The 17,167-nt window shown below is 41.6% G+C and overlaps 2 protein-coding genes across 9 annotated transcripts; both read left to right on the top strand.

The window, feature by feature from the left end:
- The first annotated feature begins 1,931 nt into the window (after window positions 1-1,931).
- On the top strand, window positions 1,932-5,784 carry LOC145971385 (ileal sodium/bile acid cotransporter-like). 5 transcript variants are annotated; one of them, XM_083098987.1, is made up of 8 exons: window positions 1,932-2,111; window positions 2,836-3,217; window positions 3,614-3,913; window positions 3,979-4,188; window positions 4,309-4,483; window positions 4,562-4,824; window positions 4,916-5,102; window positions 5,214-5,784. In XM_083098987.1, exons 2-8 carry the CDS (start codon window positions 3,185-3,187, stop codon window positions 5,426-5,428), a joined length of 1,383 nt encoding a protein of 460 aa, XP_082955113.1. In that variant the 5' UTR covers window positions 1,932-2,111; window positions 2,836-3,184; the 3' UTR covers window positions 5,429-5,784. The 5 variants fall into 5 exon arrangements, with proteins under 5 accessions (XP_082955113.1, XP_082955112.1, XP_082955115.1 ...); XM_083098986.1 differs by having other exon boundaries at window positions 2,744-3,217; XM_083098989.1 differs by lacking the exon at window positions 2,836-3,217 and having other exon boundaries at window positions 1,933-2,111.
- An 859-nt stretch (window positions 5,785-6,643) lies between these two features.
- On the top strand, window positions 6,644-17,144 carry LOC145971380 (uncharacterized). 4 transcript variants are annotated; one of them, XM_083098966.1, is made up of 7 exons: window positions 6,644-7,171; window positions 7,899-8,011; window positions 11,221-11,463; window positions 11,734-11,996; window positions 12,079-12,250; window positions 12,362-12,603; window positions 12,749-17,144. In XM_083098966.1, exons 1-7 carry the CDS (start codon window positions 7,039-7,041, stop codon window positions 16,497-16,499), a joined length of 4,917 nt encoding a protein of 1,638 aa, XP_082955092.1. In that variant the 5' UTR covers window positions 6,644-7,038; the 3' UTR covers window positions 16,500-17,144. The 4 variants fall into 4 exon arrangements, with proteins under 4 accessions (XP_082955092.1, XP_082955093.1, XP_082955094.1 ...); XM_083098967.1 differs by lacking the exon at window positions 6,644-7,171 and adding an exon at window positions 7,199-7,483; XM_083098968.1 differs by lacking the exons at window positions 6,644-7,171; window positions 7,899-8,011 and adding exons at window positions 9,208-9,563; window positions 9,668-11,093 and having other exon boundaries at window positions 12,749-17,143.
- Window positions 17,145-17,167: the final 23 nt, after the last annotated feature.

Here is a 17,167-nt window from a genome sequence, read left to right as displayed (position 1 = left end):
CGTTTTTTTTAATTCGAGGCTTTATTGTAAAAAACTGGTTATACATTTATGATTCAAAATATTGTCCATCGCTGGCCACTACTTTCTCCCATCTTTCGGGCAGCGTACGAATCCCGCGTTGAAAAAACTGGTTATCTTTTGAAGCGATCCACGAATCGATCCAATTTCTTACTTCTTCATAAGACCGGAAGTGCTGGTCAGCCAGGCCGTGTGCCATTGATCGAAACAAGTGATAGTCAGAGGGAGCAACGTCTGGAGAATACGGCGGGTGGGGTAGGACTTCCCATTTCAACGTTTCCAAGTATGTCTTGACCACTTTCGCAACATGGGGTCGAGCATTGTCATGCTGCAAAACCACTTTATCGTGTCTCTCGTTGTATTGCGGCCGTTTGTCTTTCAATGCTCGGCTCAAACGCATTAATTGCGTTCGATAACGATCGCCTGTGATTGTTTCAGTCGGTTTTAACAGCTCATAATACACTACGCCGAGCTGGTCCCACCAAATACAGAGCATGACCTTGGAGCCGTGAATATTCGGTTTGGCCGTCGACGTGGAAGCATGGCCGGGATATCCCCATGATTTTCTGCGCTTGGGGTTATCGTAATGAACCCATTTTTCGCCCCCAGTCACAATGCGATGCAGAAATCCCTTCCGTCTTTGCTTTTCAAGCAACTGTTCACAAGCAAACAAACGCCGTTCAACATCTCTCGGTTTCAACTCGTACGGCACCCAATTTCCTTGCTTCTGAATCATTCCCATGTCTTTGAGGCGTTTTGAAATTGCTTGTTGAGTCACTCCCAATGATCGTGCCAATTCTTCTTGACTTTGACACGAGTCTTCATTAAGTAATGCCTCCAATTCTGCATCTTCGAAAACCTTCTCTCTTCCACCGCTATGCCGGTCTTCGACGTGAAAATCACCGTTCTTGAAGCGTTGAAACCACTCACGACACGTTCTTTCACTAATAGCGGCCTCACCATAAGTATTTGAAAGCATTCGATGAGCCTCAGCCGCAGATTTCTTCATATTGAAGCAGAAAATTAAAACCTCCCGCAAATGACGAGAATTTGGCTCGTAAACTGACATTTTCAATCGAGAATAACTTTATGATGCAGACACAAATCGACTAATGTTTCTATGGGGTTATGTTGACAGATGCCCAAGTTTATTGCATAACGTCTATGATCTATTTATTTCGACCACTATTTACCGCTAAAGCCATCTATAGGAAAACGGCGGAAGCAAAGTTGTACACCTAAAGAATCTTCTGAAAGAAGATAGATGTAATAAAATTATATTCTTCGATTATTATAATTTCATGTCGATTCCTCATTGAAAAATTAAAATAGATAATTGTCTTTAACATTTTCATAATAAAAAGATAGGTCAAACTGAAGAGAGAATCTGTCATTGAAAAATAATATGATAGAATAAGATACTTTGTGCATGTGTGCTACGATTTATATGCAAATATCCCAGGTAGAACATGAAACTCATAATGACATCATTATGACGTCACCTAAAAGTCATTTTAGAAAAAGCAACATAATCTTTTTAAAATTATATAATGCGATTATTGAACTTAAAAATTTATGATTCTTTTTGTCATCTTTAACTCATTTTTTAATCATTTTTGTTTAGGTAACTTTTAAGTGATAAATAAAATCATGATGACGTCATAATGATGTCATTATGAGTTTCGTGTTCTACCTGGGTACACATAAACTATAAATAAAATAGATACAAATAGATACATTTTTCAATGTATCAATATTTAACGCATGAATTGCTAATACATTTATTGAACAAAATGATGAAAGAGAGAAAGGAAAAGAGAAAAGATAACAATCTTAATAAGTATATCTATATATATTTTCTATAGAGTATTGAGATATATATCGCGCTGATCATCCCCTCCAGTCACTACTCTCTCGATTGCACTTGACAATCACGACTAGAAAAGTGGCAGAAATCAGTCGTCGAGATCGGAGATTGCCGAAGATCGAGTAGTGCTCGCTCGGAGTATTTTCGCGCCATCGCAGAAGATCCTTATGAGTTTACCGCAACATATGTTGCGAGTGCTGGTGAACGTCGCGAGTCTCTTTGCGAAGTAAGTGCCTATAAACGTTGCTCTCGATCATCCAACGAAAATATCACGTATGCATTCCCGATACGCTGTGTGTGATAGCAAACTCCGATTTTCATTGTAAAAAGATCAATGAATCCAGTGATCGATCAATTCGAAGAATTAAATAATAAAGGAATTTAAATAGATTTGAATTTGAATAAATCTTTTATTTCGCTTGCAATTGTTGCAAAAATATATTTTTTTTCTGTAAAAAAATTTAATTACAAAAGAAGAGCAATTTATAATCATTATAAATGTTTTAAAGATAAAAATTTAGAACTGATTCGTAAATAAAATTTTATTTTATATATATTTTAAAAAAAATTGTGCAACAAACTACACATAATATATAATTAAAAGAATCTCGATTATTAAATCTTGAATGAAACAATAAGTAAAATAAAGTTTTAAGTGTGTAAACTGATCGAAGAGTTCTGCATGTTTCGATTGTTTATTAAAAATGATAAGAGTTTCGCTTAAATATTTTTCATCAAACTTAACCTTTGTAATTGACCTCCATTTTCTGGAAAATCAGCTGTTTATATTCGTGCGCACGCACGTGATAAAAAATCCCGTCATTCCTTATAAGGATTACGGCTGATTGATTATCTCAGGTTCAATGTCAATCGACGAAGTGATAAGATGGAAAAGTCATCATTCCGAAGTCTGGCGAACTGATTGACGTAACGTGCGGATGTTGTTGCAGCTCATCTCGTGAAGTGTCTGCGAAAATATCGGCGCGTCTCTTGGGGTTTAGCGTTTATCTTAATAGTGCATCTCTTGGACGAGCCAAAGAGCGAAAGTAGCGCGACGATGTCGTATATATTTATAGCGTGGAAGTCGCAGATTTCATGGAATCGCCGGCGATCAAACGGCGTCTCCCACCAGCTTGCAAACTGCGATACAATCACGCGTTGATTATGCAATTTAGGTACAATACGTTCCGCGGTCGCGGGACCGTGACTTCATTTATATTACTGGTAAACAAGCAATAAAGAAAAAAAGTAACACGATTATGGACTTGCGTATGCTTTGCGTAAACACGGCGGTAAATAATGTCAAGACGTACAAATTCGATGCACGCGAAGGTACGTGTATGCTTTATACCGTTATCACCGTTGTATGTCGTAATTTGTTGTCTCGCTTGAAATTTTGAAAGTCGCTTATTATCCGATACAGGAATGATAATTTCTTCCGGATGGAATATTCAATTCCTGTACAAGAGATGTGATCTTCCTCACCGCAATTAAATTGATTTATACTACATTTTGCCACTTATCTAATCACAGTTTCAATCTATCTCTTTCTTTTACCATTTACCTCTTTATTATCCTTATCAGTTTGACACTTGTTTGAATTTTGCATTATTTTTAGTGTTAAGCGCAAAAGATAATTGCTGTGCAACAGACAAAGTGAATCTCTTTTCAAGAAACAAAGTGATCAAGTATATTAATTGTTTTTTTTATTTATTATTTTCTTTTCAGAAAATGACAGGTGCCACATACGTAATAGGATTTTTGTTATTGAGAGGAGCAGCTGCGTTGACTGTTGATATTGCACATGAGATAACTGTACATATGAATCATGTAACATCAGTTCCATTTAACATATCTAATTATAATTTATCATCAAAATTGTCCTTAAACTTCACCACTCAGGACAGTGATATTGCGACATCAAGTTTTCAGCTGCAGAATGAAAATGATTCTTTTGATGGCATTTTAAATATTACCGGTGTGTTTCTCGGTAGAACAAAATTAGTATTTACTTTGGAAGAAAATGGGGTAAGTGCTAAATAGCATTGTTTCTTAAAAGTTTCTTAAAAGATATAATAAAGATTTTTTTTTAGATTAAAGACAGCCAGGAGGTCTCTCGTATTATTGTAGTACGAGAAGAACGTACAATAGATACCATATTCACTGCCAGTGTTGCAATACTTGTATCCATTTTGTATATTAATTTTGGCTGTGCAATGGATTGGAATGTATGCCGTGATTCATTAAAAAAGCCAATAGGTCCAGCTATAGGATTCTTTTGTCAGTTTCTGATTATGCCATTGGTAAATTTTTTATCGTAGATATAATATTGCACAGCTGATATGTAGATATTTGTACATTTTCCACAATTTTTATCAAAGAAGTTTTTTCCGTGAATTTGTATTATTTCATATTATTTCCAGTTAAGTTTTCTCATTGGATCTCTTTTATTTCCTGATCATCCTGAACTGCAAATAGGCATGTTCTTCACAGGAATAAGCCCAAGTGGTGGTGCTTCCAATATTTGGACGGTATTACTCGATGGCAATTTAAATCTCTCTGTTACAATGACTACAATATGTACTATTGCTGCTTTTGGTAAAAAAATAAAAAAATAGAGATAATTCTTGTATATATAACATCCTATATAAAATTCCTATATTTTATTCTTTACAGGAATGATGCCGTTTTGGATCTTCACATTGGGCAAACGTATATTTGCACAGGGGAACCTCACAGTACCCTATCGTCAAATTGGCACTTTTGTAATTGGTCTCATAATTCCACTGATTATAGGATTTGTCATCCAAAAAAAGCTTCCAAAAGTATCAAAGATGTTGGTTCGGATAATGAAACCTTTCTCTATCATTTTAATTATATTCATTGCTATATTTGCAATTTTAACTAATTTATACCTTTTCAAACTATTTTCATGGAAGGTAAGTTAATATTTTTCTTTGAATAAATCTACGAATGAAATACTAGAGTAAATATACATGCAAAATATACATGTTTATTTTCCTGTTTTAGATTGTAATTGCAGGAATGGGTTTGCCTTGGTTAGGCTTTACATTAGGTTTTATAATAGCAAAAATCTGCAAGCAACCCCAAGCCAACATACGAGCAATAGCCATTGAAACAGGTATTCAGAATACTGGTGTAGCTATTTTTTTGTTACGTTTTACGTTAAAGCCACCTGCTGATGACCTAACTACTGGTAAGTTTATACAATTGTATAATTATACTTGTATGATTACTCGTTACAATTTTATATAAATAAATGTGTATTTATCTTGATTGTTTAATAAAATATTCTTTTCTCTTTTAGTGCTTCCTGTATCTACTGCAATTATGACACCAATACCACTAACAATTCTATATATAATAAAGTTAATTTATCGATATATGCAACAGAACCAAAACAGAAACAAAATGGTATTAGAAGCTGTTCCATCATTAGAAAAACTCCAACAAACTACGGACATTTCTACTATCACGCAACTGAATGATTCTAAAGTAATTGATCGATTGACTGATAATTGATTCAATTGTGTAGAGTAATTCTATGTTTCCATGTTCAATAACATTAAAAAGAGCACATATATATATATATATATATGTGTGTGTGTGTGTGTGTGTGTGTGTGTGTGTGTATATGCTCTTGTATATACATGTATATTTATTTATATTGTATATTAATATAAAAAATCCCAATAAGGATAAAATTATGGTTGTGGATACCATGTAATGATAAATGATAATATTTATTATCTGTTAAATAATTGTTTAAAATATTTTTACACTAACGATACTTAATATATTATAACTGACAATAATTTATAATTTATATTTAAGAACAAAGATGTATAGCAGGATGCTTAGTAAAGATATCTGTTGAATTTTCTGTAAGTTGAATCTCATCTGCATTTATATATACTATTTTTAAAAGTGCAAAAAATTGAGAAATGTTGATATTTTTCTAAGCTTGTTTTTAATTGTAGAAAATTGACAAGTTTCAGTCCCTAAATATGTAAATACTATATATTTTTAAATTTGTCAGCGCATTGTATCTGAAAATTTTTAAGTGGAAAAAAATAAATTTTTGAATAATGCGTTACAATTATACTAAGTCTATTTCGACTAAAAATAAATTTAGAAATTTATTTTTACTCCTGAAAACGAGATCTATATTTTAAAAAATAATAACTATCAGCAGCGCCATCATCTAACAAGCTGAATTTAGCAACAACAATGTGTCGAATTTGAAAATTTCTCACGCCAATGTAACTAAACAATCATTCGATATACGTGAAAGCATAAATGAAAATTTCATTCCAACTGTGCCAACTTTTCGCAATCTCATCAATACAATGAATATTACACATCTCACATACAGCAGCTTCATAGAGTGCAAAAATATAATATTTAAGCTTATTGTTAATACTACAGTTAGATCTCTATTATCATATCGATTATACTTTCTCGTTTCGAGCACGTGTGGCAATATGACAAATTGAGTTTCCGACCAACACGTTGCTCTCTCCAACATTACTTTCCAAATTTTACATCGAAAATATCTCGCAGAAAGGGAGGCATACACGATTGTGTCAATCATCTCCGAAAAATCTCTCCGATCGTGCTCGATTGTGCTCGAAATTGCATTGGTTATGACAAAGCGCGCCGAGGGTTGGCAGGCCTGGCTCCGGCCAGCGGTCGCCGCGCATTCTTGCTGCCAACTCGTGCTGCGCACGCGCGGTTTCAGTTTACAGTCCGAGTTTACGGAGAGCGAGTCGAGGCTCGAAGGCAGCGCGGACGATCTGGATCTCGACGACTCGCGTTGGTAGAGAATGCAATCTATCCACGACGGACGACGACGTGCAGATTGATAGCCGCGACAGAGCTTATCCTCGAGCGCGCGAGATCAGGCGACAGGCGCGTATTTTCGCGAGCACGACCAGGGGAGAGGGAGAGACAAACGGGGCAAGGGATAGAGCATGCGACCGCGCCTCTGCGACGTTACTCGGTGTGTCGACGAGGATGGGAAGTGCGCCGCCGCCGCTGCCGCTGACGACGACGACGACGAGGGACGAAAGTGAGACAGGGATAACGTCGCTGCGGTACGTCGTGCGGTGCTGCATCATCATCGCTTAGGAATGGTATCGCCGTCCAAGCACCAACACCAGCAGCAGCAGCAGCAGCAACAACAACAACAACATCATCCTCATCATCATCGTCAACCCGGGCAACCGTCGAGAGAGAACAAATCCGATCCGCGACGAACGTCGTGTAAGTAAGCTCTATGATTCCGCGTTGCATAATAACGCACCGGGCCGGCCGTTAATGGACACGAACCAGAAATGTTTGCAACGCGCGTTCTTACGCACGTCTCTTCATTTACATACCCCACATACAAGCACACATGACACAAGGGACGAATTAGCGATCACCGAGAGTCGCCCGGGAATCCTTCACAAAGATATCGTTTGGTTACGTTTACATGTATCGTTATCGGAGGAGAGGTTGAGTCTCGAGTCGAAAGATGATCTCTATGTTAAATTGGAGCGACTATGTTGCGAATAACGCAAGCGACTGTTGCCAGTGAGTACTCTGCGATCACTAGTGTTTTACTCTTGTTGTACAGCGCAAACACGATGATTCATATATCACTCCCGGTTCGTATCTTTTTTTCAACACAAATAACGAGCTACTGTCGTTTGATTACAAGCTGCGCCAATTTGTCTGTATCATGTGACTTGCACAGCGGTTGGTATAAATATAAGACAGCAATTATAATAAATGATAAAATAATTGTCGCTTTACCGTATCTTTGTAGAATACACGAAAAGATACAACTCTCAACCCCCTACACTTGAATCGGTTCATTCAGATAGACAATGGAAAGATATATTTTTGTGTCATGTCACATCGTATCTACAAAGCATCGTCGCGCGCGCGCGCGCACGCGACTCACGGTGCTAGAACGGATAAAATTAAAAGTTTCTTTTTGTTATAGATGTACGTATACAAAAGGGGCTGAAACCTTTGGAAAAGAAGTCGTTTTATTTGGACATAAAGAACCATGTCATCGCGGCCAAGCTAGAAGCGAAGATCAGGGAGCTGGGCGGAGTGAGTTGTATTTCATCTTTGCTTGTCCGATGCTGCGTTCGAGTAGAGTTCGTAGCCACGTTTCCCGCTTCGTTTCTCACCGCTTATCGATTTGTCAGAGCATTTGGTGTATTTCGGGCGAGTGTGCGAATCCTCCTCTCCCTCTCTCGTTCTTGTTTCTTTCTCCGTCTCTCTCGCTCTGTCCCCCCTTCTCCCCGCGTGCGCTTCCCCCTCTGTTCCTCTCTTCCCGCCATTTTCGATCACTATGCCTATAGTCGCTTCGACGTAACGCGCGCGCTCTCGCTCCCCTGCCGAGGACGCGACAAAAAAAAATTCGAATCTCCGTCTCTCGCGGCGATACGTTCTCCGGGCCATTCAAGCCGACCTCGTTGCCGCGTGATACTACTGAGTACGCGCGCGATTATCGAACTGCCGGAACACGGCAAACTCGTCCCCGAAAAATCCCGCGCGCACCGACTTTACCGGGTCACTTGCAAAACGCCTGCGAATTTCGATGTACGCGTATCGATTTTCCCGAATTAATTTCTCGAGGCAAATTTATCGCTTATTTTTATCAATAATGTTTTAGGAAAGGAGAATGTTTATGACGTCAGCGAAGCAAATTTATCGTTTATTAATATTAATAATACTTTGCGAAGGAAGAATGTTTACGTCAGAGGAAATGCTACTGGCAAAATTTTTAGTTTTCGTGAACAGAATCTCTAATTTAATCTGTGTCATTAGAAATTCAACAGAGATTTTCAACTCGTCTTTTTCAATCTAACGCAAAACTTTTTACTTTATACATCATACATTAATCAAGACTGAAATTTCTAATTCTATCGATAGAATTATACAACGTTTCTCTCAGGACAGAGACGCTTTCCATAAATATTAATCAACTCGAATTCGCGAAAACGTCAAGGTCCCCTCTACTCGCGCGTTGAAAAAAAGTCGTCGCTCTTTCTTTCTCCTCCGCAAAGTTACATCTATAGATGTATGTTTCATTCGAAATGCGGAGAATGCGCGCGGCTGAAAAAGGACGACCCAACGTTTGCGGGACTGACCCTCGCGGACGTGACCGAGCATTACGCGAAAGAGGAAGCGGGTTTCCGTGCGTCGAGGCGTCTCGCGCGCGAGGCCGAGTCGCGTCGTTGCCGAGCCGCGCGCACGGGCTACGCCCTAAATTCAGCCTCTCTCGGCAACGGGCCGACGCGACGTTAGTCCACGCGTTGTACGTACGTACGTGTGTACGTATGTGCAATCGTCGCCCTCAGAGCCACGCGCGCGAGACGGATACCTAGAACGATTTTTCTGTTGACAAACAATTTCCTCGTTTCGGCAAATTTCGCGCCGTTGCGCGCCATCTTCCGGAGCGCTGCGCGAACTTCGCAATATCAAAAAAGAAAAAAAGACAAAGAAAAGCCGTTCGCGTAGTACGCATGTAGGGTAGTAAATAACATGCGTCACGAGTCATTTAACAGCGTTATATCGCGATAATGTAACTTGTCTCTGATGATTTTGAGAGAAAAGAAATTTCTGAAGATCGATATAGGTTAATACCGATTTTGCGGTTAGTATATCATGATACAGGGATGGGGTTTCTTGCGCAAAATTAATTTAATTATACATTTTGTTCGAGAGACAGCGTATTAAAAATACAACATTATGCGACAGGAAGTAGATTGAAGTGGCAAACTTGGAACCATTCTTACCAAGCTTCTCAAGAATTGAACAGAGGACGAATAAATGAACTTGTTGCCAGCACAAGCGGAAGGGCGTGAATGCAAAGTCGCCTCGCAACCGCCTATTAATAGAGCAGCTGTCAAATCGCAGCGTTGATCGAGGGAGAGCCTCGCCTCGTCTCGTCTCGCGCGGATTCGTCTTGTGTTGACAAACAAATCGCGTTGCCGCGCCATCTGAGCGACAGCGCGTGAAATTCCTTTTCCGCGCGCGTTATCCGTCGCGTGTACGTGTGCGCGAAAATTTCGAAAAGCGACTGGAATACGCGAACGCTCGGCAGGATGACGAGAAACGACGGTGGCGAGCGGGGCCGGCGACCGGGCCGGAGAATCGCCTTCTCGTCGTCGGCTCGGGCGAGAGAGGAGCGAACGCGCGCGCCGTCTCCAGGCCCCCGTGCCAAGCTACTAACGGCAAATGGCCATTTTGTGCGTGACAGTTGTCGGCCGCCAAGTATAGCAGCAGCGTAACGAGCGACCAACGAGGCGTCTCGGGTCGTCGGGTCTCTCCTCTCGTCGGTTCCGCTTTCGTTCGTCGGAGCTCGTCGCTCCCGCGATCCTCTTTCGCCGTCCTAAACCTTCCTCGCGGTCGACGCCGCAGACGAGAGACGCCCGCGCGCGTCCTGGTCGCGTCGCGATTTATCCGCGAGCCGTCGTCCGTCAGCGAGCATCAAGGTGCCGCTCTTGACAGCGGCGAGCGCCCGTTTCTCTCGTCGTCGGTTTCGCGGATTCTCCACGTCGAGCGTCATCGGGATCGTCGACGGTTCCGGGAGCCGCTTCTCCACGTGCTCCCTCACGTGCTCCGGTTCTCGAGGGAGAGACGGCTGGTGGCGGGTGACGCGTCGCGTGTATTATTAGACCAACGCTATGCGATCGACGGCGAGGGCGACGACGACGGACGGCGAGTGGCGACGTCCGCTATGCTCCGAGGACCAGCAGTCGCGGTGGCACGCGCGCGTCATCGCCGGATCGCGTTCCTCCGTGTAACGGTCGGCCCCTGCTGCCGCCGCCACCGTCGCTGCTGCAGCAGCCGCTCCGAGGAAGGCTGTCGCGAAATCACCTGACGTCAGCGTAACGCGATGCAAGCGTGCGTCCGAGTATCGGGTACCGAGCGCGCGCGTGTCTCGTTTGTATACGTATGTACGTACATATGTACTGCGCGCGCGATGTTTCGCTCGTTGCGCAAACGATAAACTTCCTCGAAAGTTGGAGCGTCTCTGTCGCTCGTGCTTCTTCGCGCTCGAGAGAGACGCCCGCGGCGACAGCTCGCTCTACTCGGCGGCCTTTTCTTTGTCTGCGCTCGAGGAGCGACGCGAGATGTCTGGAGAGCCCGGGGATTCGCTTGGAAGGAATGTGATCCGAGTGTTAGTCGATTACTCGAAATTGTTTATACGTTTGTTTACACATTTGTTTGCTCGCTGATGTCACTTTGCTACTCTACTTACTTGCGCATCGTCAATTGTTGTTTCAACTTGGTGTTTTCTGTTTTAGACAATCGAATTGTTTCTAGTGCGCAGTGTGAGTCTTGTAATCAGCGATAGAGTAGATAAGACAGGTCGTACGAACTCTGAAAAACCTAGATGGACCTGTGCCAGCGGCGGCAGTGGCGGACCCCGTTCGCTGAGAAGCATAGAAGTTCCAACGCCTACTCCTACGCCCCCAACACCTTTGCTAAGTTCTGAATGCCCCTCGTCCAACTTTACCAATCTACGGGGTCAAACTACCCAAAGATCTGTAAGTATGCAAAAGATGAAGGTGTATAAACAATAGTGTTGGAAGCTTTAGATATGTTTTATAGAAATTGCATTCGATATTGTTACGTTGCGATGAAGAAATGGATGTTATCTGTCACTTGCATAGTACATCTTGATGCTACTTTATTTTTTATAAAGGACAAGTAGTATTAATTTTTCATTATAATGTAAATAAATTTATAAATTATAATAATATAGCGGCAATTGTATAAATAATATTGAGAAATATCTTACATTTTCAATTTAATAGAAATCGCGAGTGGATGCAATGTTGGAACGTGCTCTGACACAGCCACAACAGTGTTCCGTGGATCCACTAGATAACGCCCATAATTGGGAAATTCCTATTTGGACGACAGAAAAGTTTCAAGCTTGGCTCAACAAAATCTATGCTTCTTTCAAGGATACCTATAGTTTGAAGCAGCTGAAGCAAACCAATCAGCGTAACACTGAGAAAAATTTTAAGGTCAAGCAATTGAAAGGATCGTACATCAAATTTGAATCCTTTCATAGGTAATTGTAAGCTGTGATACCGCACAATATTTTTATATCCATCTTTTTCCATATTGCTTTACGTTTTATACTTCTGTTATAGAATTACTAGACCTGTGTTTCTGGAATTATCGTCGTGGCCAACATTAAACTTCGACGGTGACCTAGGTTCGTGTCCTTTTGATACAAAGAAGCAGGGAAAACGAGAAAATAAATTAATAAACAAAGAGATTAAGGAGAATAAGGAGGCTATTGAATCTACAAATAGGGCCGAGGTGCATTTTTGGTTCCATATAATACATTATATTAATAAAAATACTAAATTTACATAATTGTATTTTAACCAAGAAACAACATCATCAGCAATTTATTTTTTGCATTGACAGGGTAAAGAAATGACTCGGAGACCCCGTGCCACCGCTGCACGTGCCCGCAGAACAGAACAGCTGGTTGCTGGTTACTGCGAAATTTGTCACGTTCATTATGACGATCTATCCAAACATTTACAAAGTGAGCAGCACTTAAATTTTGTGGGAAATGACGACAACTTTTTATCATTGGATACGTTAATCAATGCAGGCGCCAATGTGGAGGCGTTCTTAAAACTAAATAGAACAAAGGATATCGAGTAAGTATTTGCAACTGAAATTTTAGATACGCATAAAATTGTATTTTGTTTGATTTTATTTATTTGATATTTATTAGATACACACACACATTCATATATATATTTCATGCAATTGTCAATTGAGTTTATTTTTATTATTTTACAGGAAAGACTGTGATTGTTTCCCCAATGGAGATGGTAATCTTCATAATGCAGTACTGCCCGAGGAGAAGGTTAACAAAAACACCAAAACTTTAAGTAACTTTAGTGTTGACGAGATAAAAATGGTGAATGGTGCGCGTAGAAATCTTAATTTAAAATTAAGCTCGCCGCATAATTTGCGTACTCGCGCGAAACATGAAAGCGGACATCTTCTTAGATCCAAGGGCAGTCCATGGCACGAAGTCGATAAGAGCGAAAAGTTGTACGATAAATTGGAGGGTTTCACCATCAAGAAACGTTCGAAAGGTACTATCTGGATCGAGGAAGATGACCCGGACGAGAAATATGAAGAGGACATTCTGCGGAAGGAATCGAAACGAGAGGACTATAAAAGGCCCTTCTCGAATGATATCGACATTTTAAATACTAAGGAAGATAATATCAGTAGTAAGCATAGTAATAATCTAGATCCGCCAAACTTGCAACCGGCGATTGTACATAACAATACGCAAAACGGTATTATAAATTCGTGTCGTATATCGGAAGAATCGGATTACCTCAAGAATAAGGACGAGTGTAACGGTGATGAAAACGCGTGTGCGTTGGAATGTATGATAAGTGTAGAAAACGGTGTAGTTGACAATAGTTATACCGGGAGTTGCAAGCCGTGTAAGAATTTATTTCAAAGAGACAATTGCGCATTGCAAGCGGAAAAAGTGACAATAGAAGCGAGAAAATTGTCGGACGATGCGAAAGATTTTGTTTGTAATGAATATAACAAAAGTGAACAAAAAGACTCAAAAGTGCTGCAGGGAGAGAATAATCGTACGAAGCCCAAGCATCCTTCCCGCGTCAATCGAAGGGGTGGCAGAAGTATCAGAGGTCGATATCGACATCGACTATCAGTGGAGGAACGGTTGATCGAGGACAATCGCGCATATTACAAAGTAGAAGTGTTAGGTAATAAACTGCGATCGAGTGCAGTGACGGGCAGTGGCAATCCACAACAGCACGCGGGACCGAAAGATGGCGACGACGAGGAGAAAAAGGAAGCACCGTCGCCGAGTGAGAAGCCGGTGGTAGTGCGATTTAAACGCGTAAGAAAGTCCGAGTTGTCGTTGCTAAGCGATGAGGCAGAATCCTTTATGTTTGGCGAACCTAAACGAGATGACTCGAATGAACAAACCAGTGACAGCGAACAAAGTAGCGTGTTGCCGAAAGATACGGAAAACAGCGAAGCCGATGAAACTGCCAATTCATCCTCATTGTTGAGTTCGCCTTTAAATTCCAGTTCTGTGAAACAGGAAATTATCGAGGATGATTCACAGGATTCTGTACATCTAGGTAGAGCGAGAAAAAGGAGACGCACACAAGCTGAAGCGTTTATCAAGGACAACACCGATTACTACAAGTTCGAGACGCCGGGCAGCAGATTAAGGTATCAAGCTCCGTTGACCGGTATCAAGGACACCGCATTTGTGGACAGTAGGGAACACGCGACGTTGAAGAAATCGGCCCAACAATCGAACGACTGCAAGTCACAAATCGAGAATATAGTCGAGAAGATTTATCCGTCCAAGCCGTCAACGGAGATTGAAAAAATGCAATTCTCCTTTGAAGCGATACCCAAATCCGAACCGTGGTATCAAACGTATCAACGTCAAGATACGGGTGCCGAGTTTTGGCACTGCTTCAGCGAATGCGATACGATGAAACCGTTCCTACTGCCATACGAGATAGAGAATTTTCACGAGACGTTAATGAAGATACAAAATAGAATCGACACAGGAGGCAGGAAAAGGGGTCGTGGGCGCGGTATAGGATGCGCGGGACGTTCGCCAAGAAAAAGCCCACGTTGCCACGCGTCTACGCTGGCCATCATGTCCACTATCATTCGCAAAAGAGAACAGCAACAGTCGTCGACGCTATGCACGATAGAAGAAACACCGCTATTTGTCAGATCGCGCACAAATACACCCAAGCCTGAACCAAAACAAGATCTCAAGTCGGATCTGGACGAGGAGATAAAGGATATAGCAAAAACAATCGACGATATGCTGAGCACAAAGGACATGATAACAGAGTTGGACGATTCGTTCGAGCCTGACATGGACTTGGCGCAAGCCGACAGTCTTTGCGGGACACCAAAAGGCGCGCCGTCAAATTTGTTGGAGTTGCTCGATAACTGTCAAGACATCACCAACTGTTTGGAAAACAACTCGTCATGCGCCAGTTCCGAATGTGGTGAGGTGAACATAGACACTCCGCTGAAAAGAAGAAAACGAAGGAAAAATCGAACCGGTTGGCCAGTTGGTAACAAAATGAAGAAAAAAGTACAAACGAACAACAAGATATCATCAATGGATAGCGACCGGGAATTGTTGCTGGAGAAAAGGCTCTATCCTGGCAGGAGTTTCGCTGGAAATACGTTGGATACGTCCAGCAAATTGCCGGAAGGAGCTAATTCTCACACGGTAACGACATCGAATAATAACGTTGTACTGCCAACCGTTGCGGAACGGCTAAACATCAACCGAAAGAGCGACACTGACGCCTTACTGGAAATTTGTACCACCAATACATCTCATAAATCGTGTCACGAGGCGCTCGCAAAGAAAGACAAGAGCGTAGAGGCCATTAACGACGACAACAACACGAGCCTATCGGCGAACACGGGCAGTTACGTCGAATCACTGTCCATCTCGGAAAACACGTGCGACGACACAACGAATAAAAACTACTTGTCGAACAAGGATTATCCGTGTAGGAAAGACTTATCCAAGATCGAGGAGATTTCGGAGAACGATGAGTCGGGTAATGATGAGAATCACGAGAATCAGAAGAGCCTGTTCGGCAGAAAAGACGTCAACGCAATCACCGAGAGGAATTTGGTTGTCAAGTCGTCGTCTATTGTCAGGAAGCAACGACAACGAGACCACGTTGCCGTTGCTATCGCCGTCGACAATAACAGCTGCGAGTCGCGAGACACGGAGATTGAGAATCGGGACAATATGCAGTTGCAGCAGTGCAGAAAGGAGGCAGAATCCGGTATAGTTCCTAAGAAACATCACAACACCAATTCCGAATTGTCGTCGCCGAAACGGCAACTGCGAGGCGGCAATTGCGAAGAGAATACGTCCGAGAACACGGGGGAATTGTTGAAGCAACATGGTCGTCAACACGGTATCGTGTTTGCCGCGACAAGGCGCGGTCGAATGGGTTCACGAAGGCGCATCTATTCTAGGAAACGTCAGTCGAAAACGGCCGTCGCTCATAACAATCTGTCGTCGTCCGATCATCACGTTGGTATGGTGTACGACGATGAGAATTGTAAGAAGGACGCTTATTTGAGTATTACGTCTACGTGTAATAAAAAGCAATCGCCGAGTGCCGGAGTGCGCAGCGCGAAGCGCAAAAGCGAGGCCATCTCGTCGTCGGACAACGTCCAGGAATCGTCCGATCCGATGATGGATCAATGTGCGTTATCGGAACGCGTTATCAGCCCGTCGTCGGTAATATCGTCCACCGAGCTCGAGCAGCGACGTTCGAGCATCGAATTCCAGCCGGTTGTACGGATGATGAAGCTCGACGATCAAGTGGACATGGATCATGGTATTCTGTCGACGGTGACGGTGGCGAGTAATCGACGATTGAGAAGTTCCGGTGGTTCGCCACGATCGAATAACCCCAAGCCGCCGAAGAAACGCATAAAGTCCAGTCGTGGACATTTTGGACGGTGGTTGAAGAGCAGCTGAAAAATAGATGCGAAGAATAAAAGTACTTGGACTTAGATTTCAACGACGGTCGATCTCGCGATTTGATATTGTCCTGACGCGATGTACATTGTGTATAAAAATATTATTTGTGTACGTAGAGAATAGTATTTAACATCGCATCGTAGTATTCTCTTTTTCGCTCTCTCTTTCTCTCTTTAGTGATACCATTCTACTTAGTGACGTTCTTCAGATGGTTAGTTAACACCCCCTCCCCTTATACATCTCACTATACATTCTTTCGATGCGGTCGTTGTGTTCTCGGAAACAGGATAGTTTTGCCTTTTTTTTTCTTTTTTTTTACCATTTGTCGTCCCTTTTTTTTATTTCTTTTCTTCGTCATTTGCATTAGACGAAAATTGTATATCACTTTGAAGACAGTCTGTTTGTTTAAATCATTATTAAGAATTATTTCTATATAGAATGTATACATTTTTAGAGTACGCAAGACTGCATACAGCTTTATACAGTATAATCACTCATTTCTGTTATGCTACATATTATTGAAGATGATTTTCTATATTTCCAATTTTTTCAGTATATATCTAATTATTTTATTTCAAACAAAACTGTAAGTCTCTCACGAGTTCAAAAAGAGAAATTATCATTATTAAAGATACAAAAATTTTCCATTAAAAATTGTTTTATTA

The sequence above is a fragment of the Camponotus vicinus genome, unplaced genomic scaffold (genome assembly GCF_025532165.1).
Source record: "Camponotus vicinus isolate PSW18456_S1 unplaced genomic scaffold, iyCamVici1.0 SCAF_5, whole genome shotgun sequence".
Classification (NCBI taxonomy): Eukaryota; Metazoa; Arthropoda; class Insecta; order Hymenoptera; family Formicidae; genus Camponotus; species Camponotus vicinus.
This window is presented reverse-complemented; position numbering and strand designations above follow the sequence as displayed.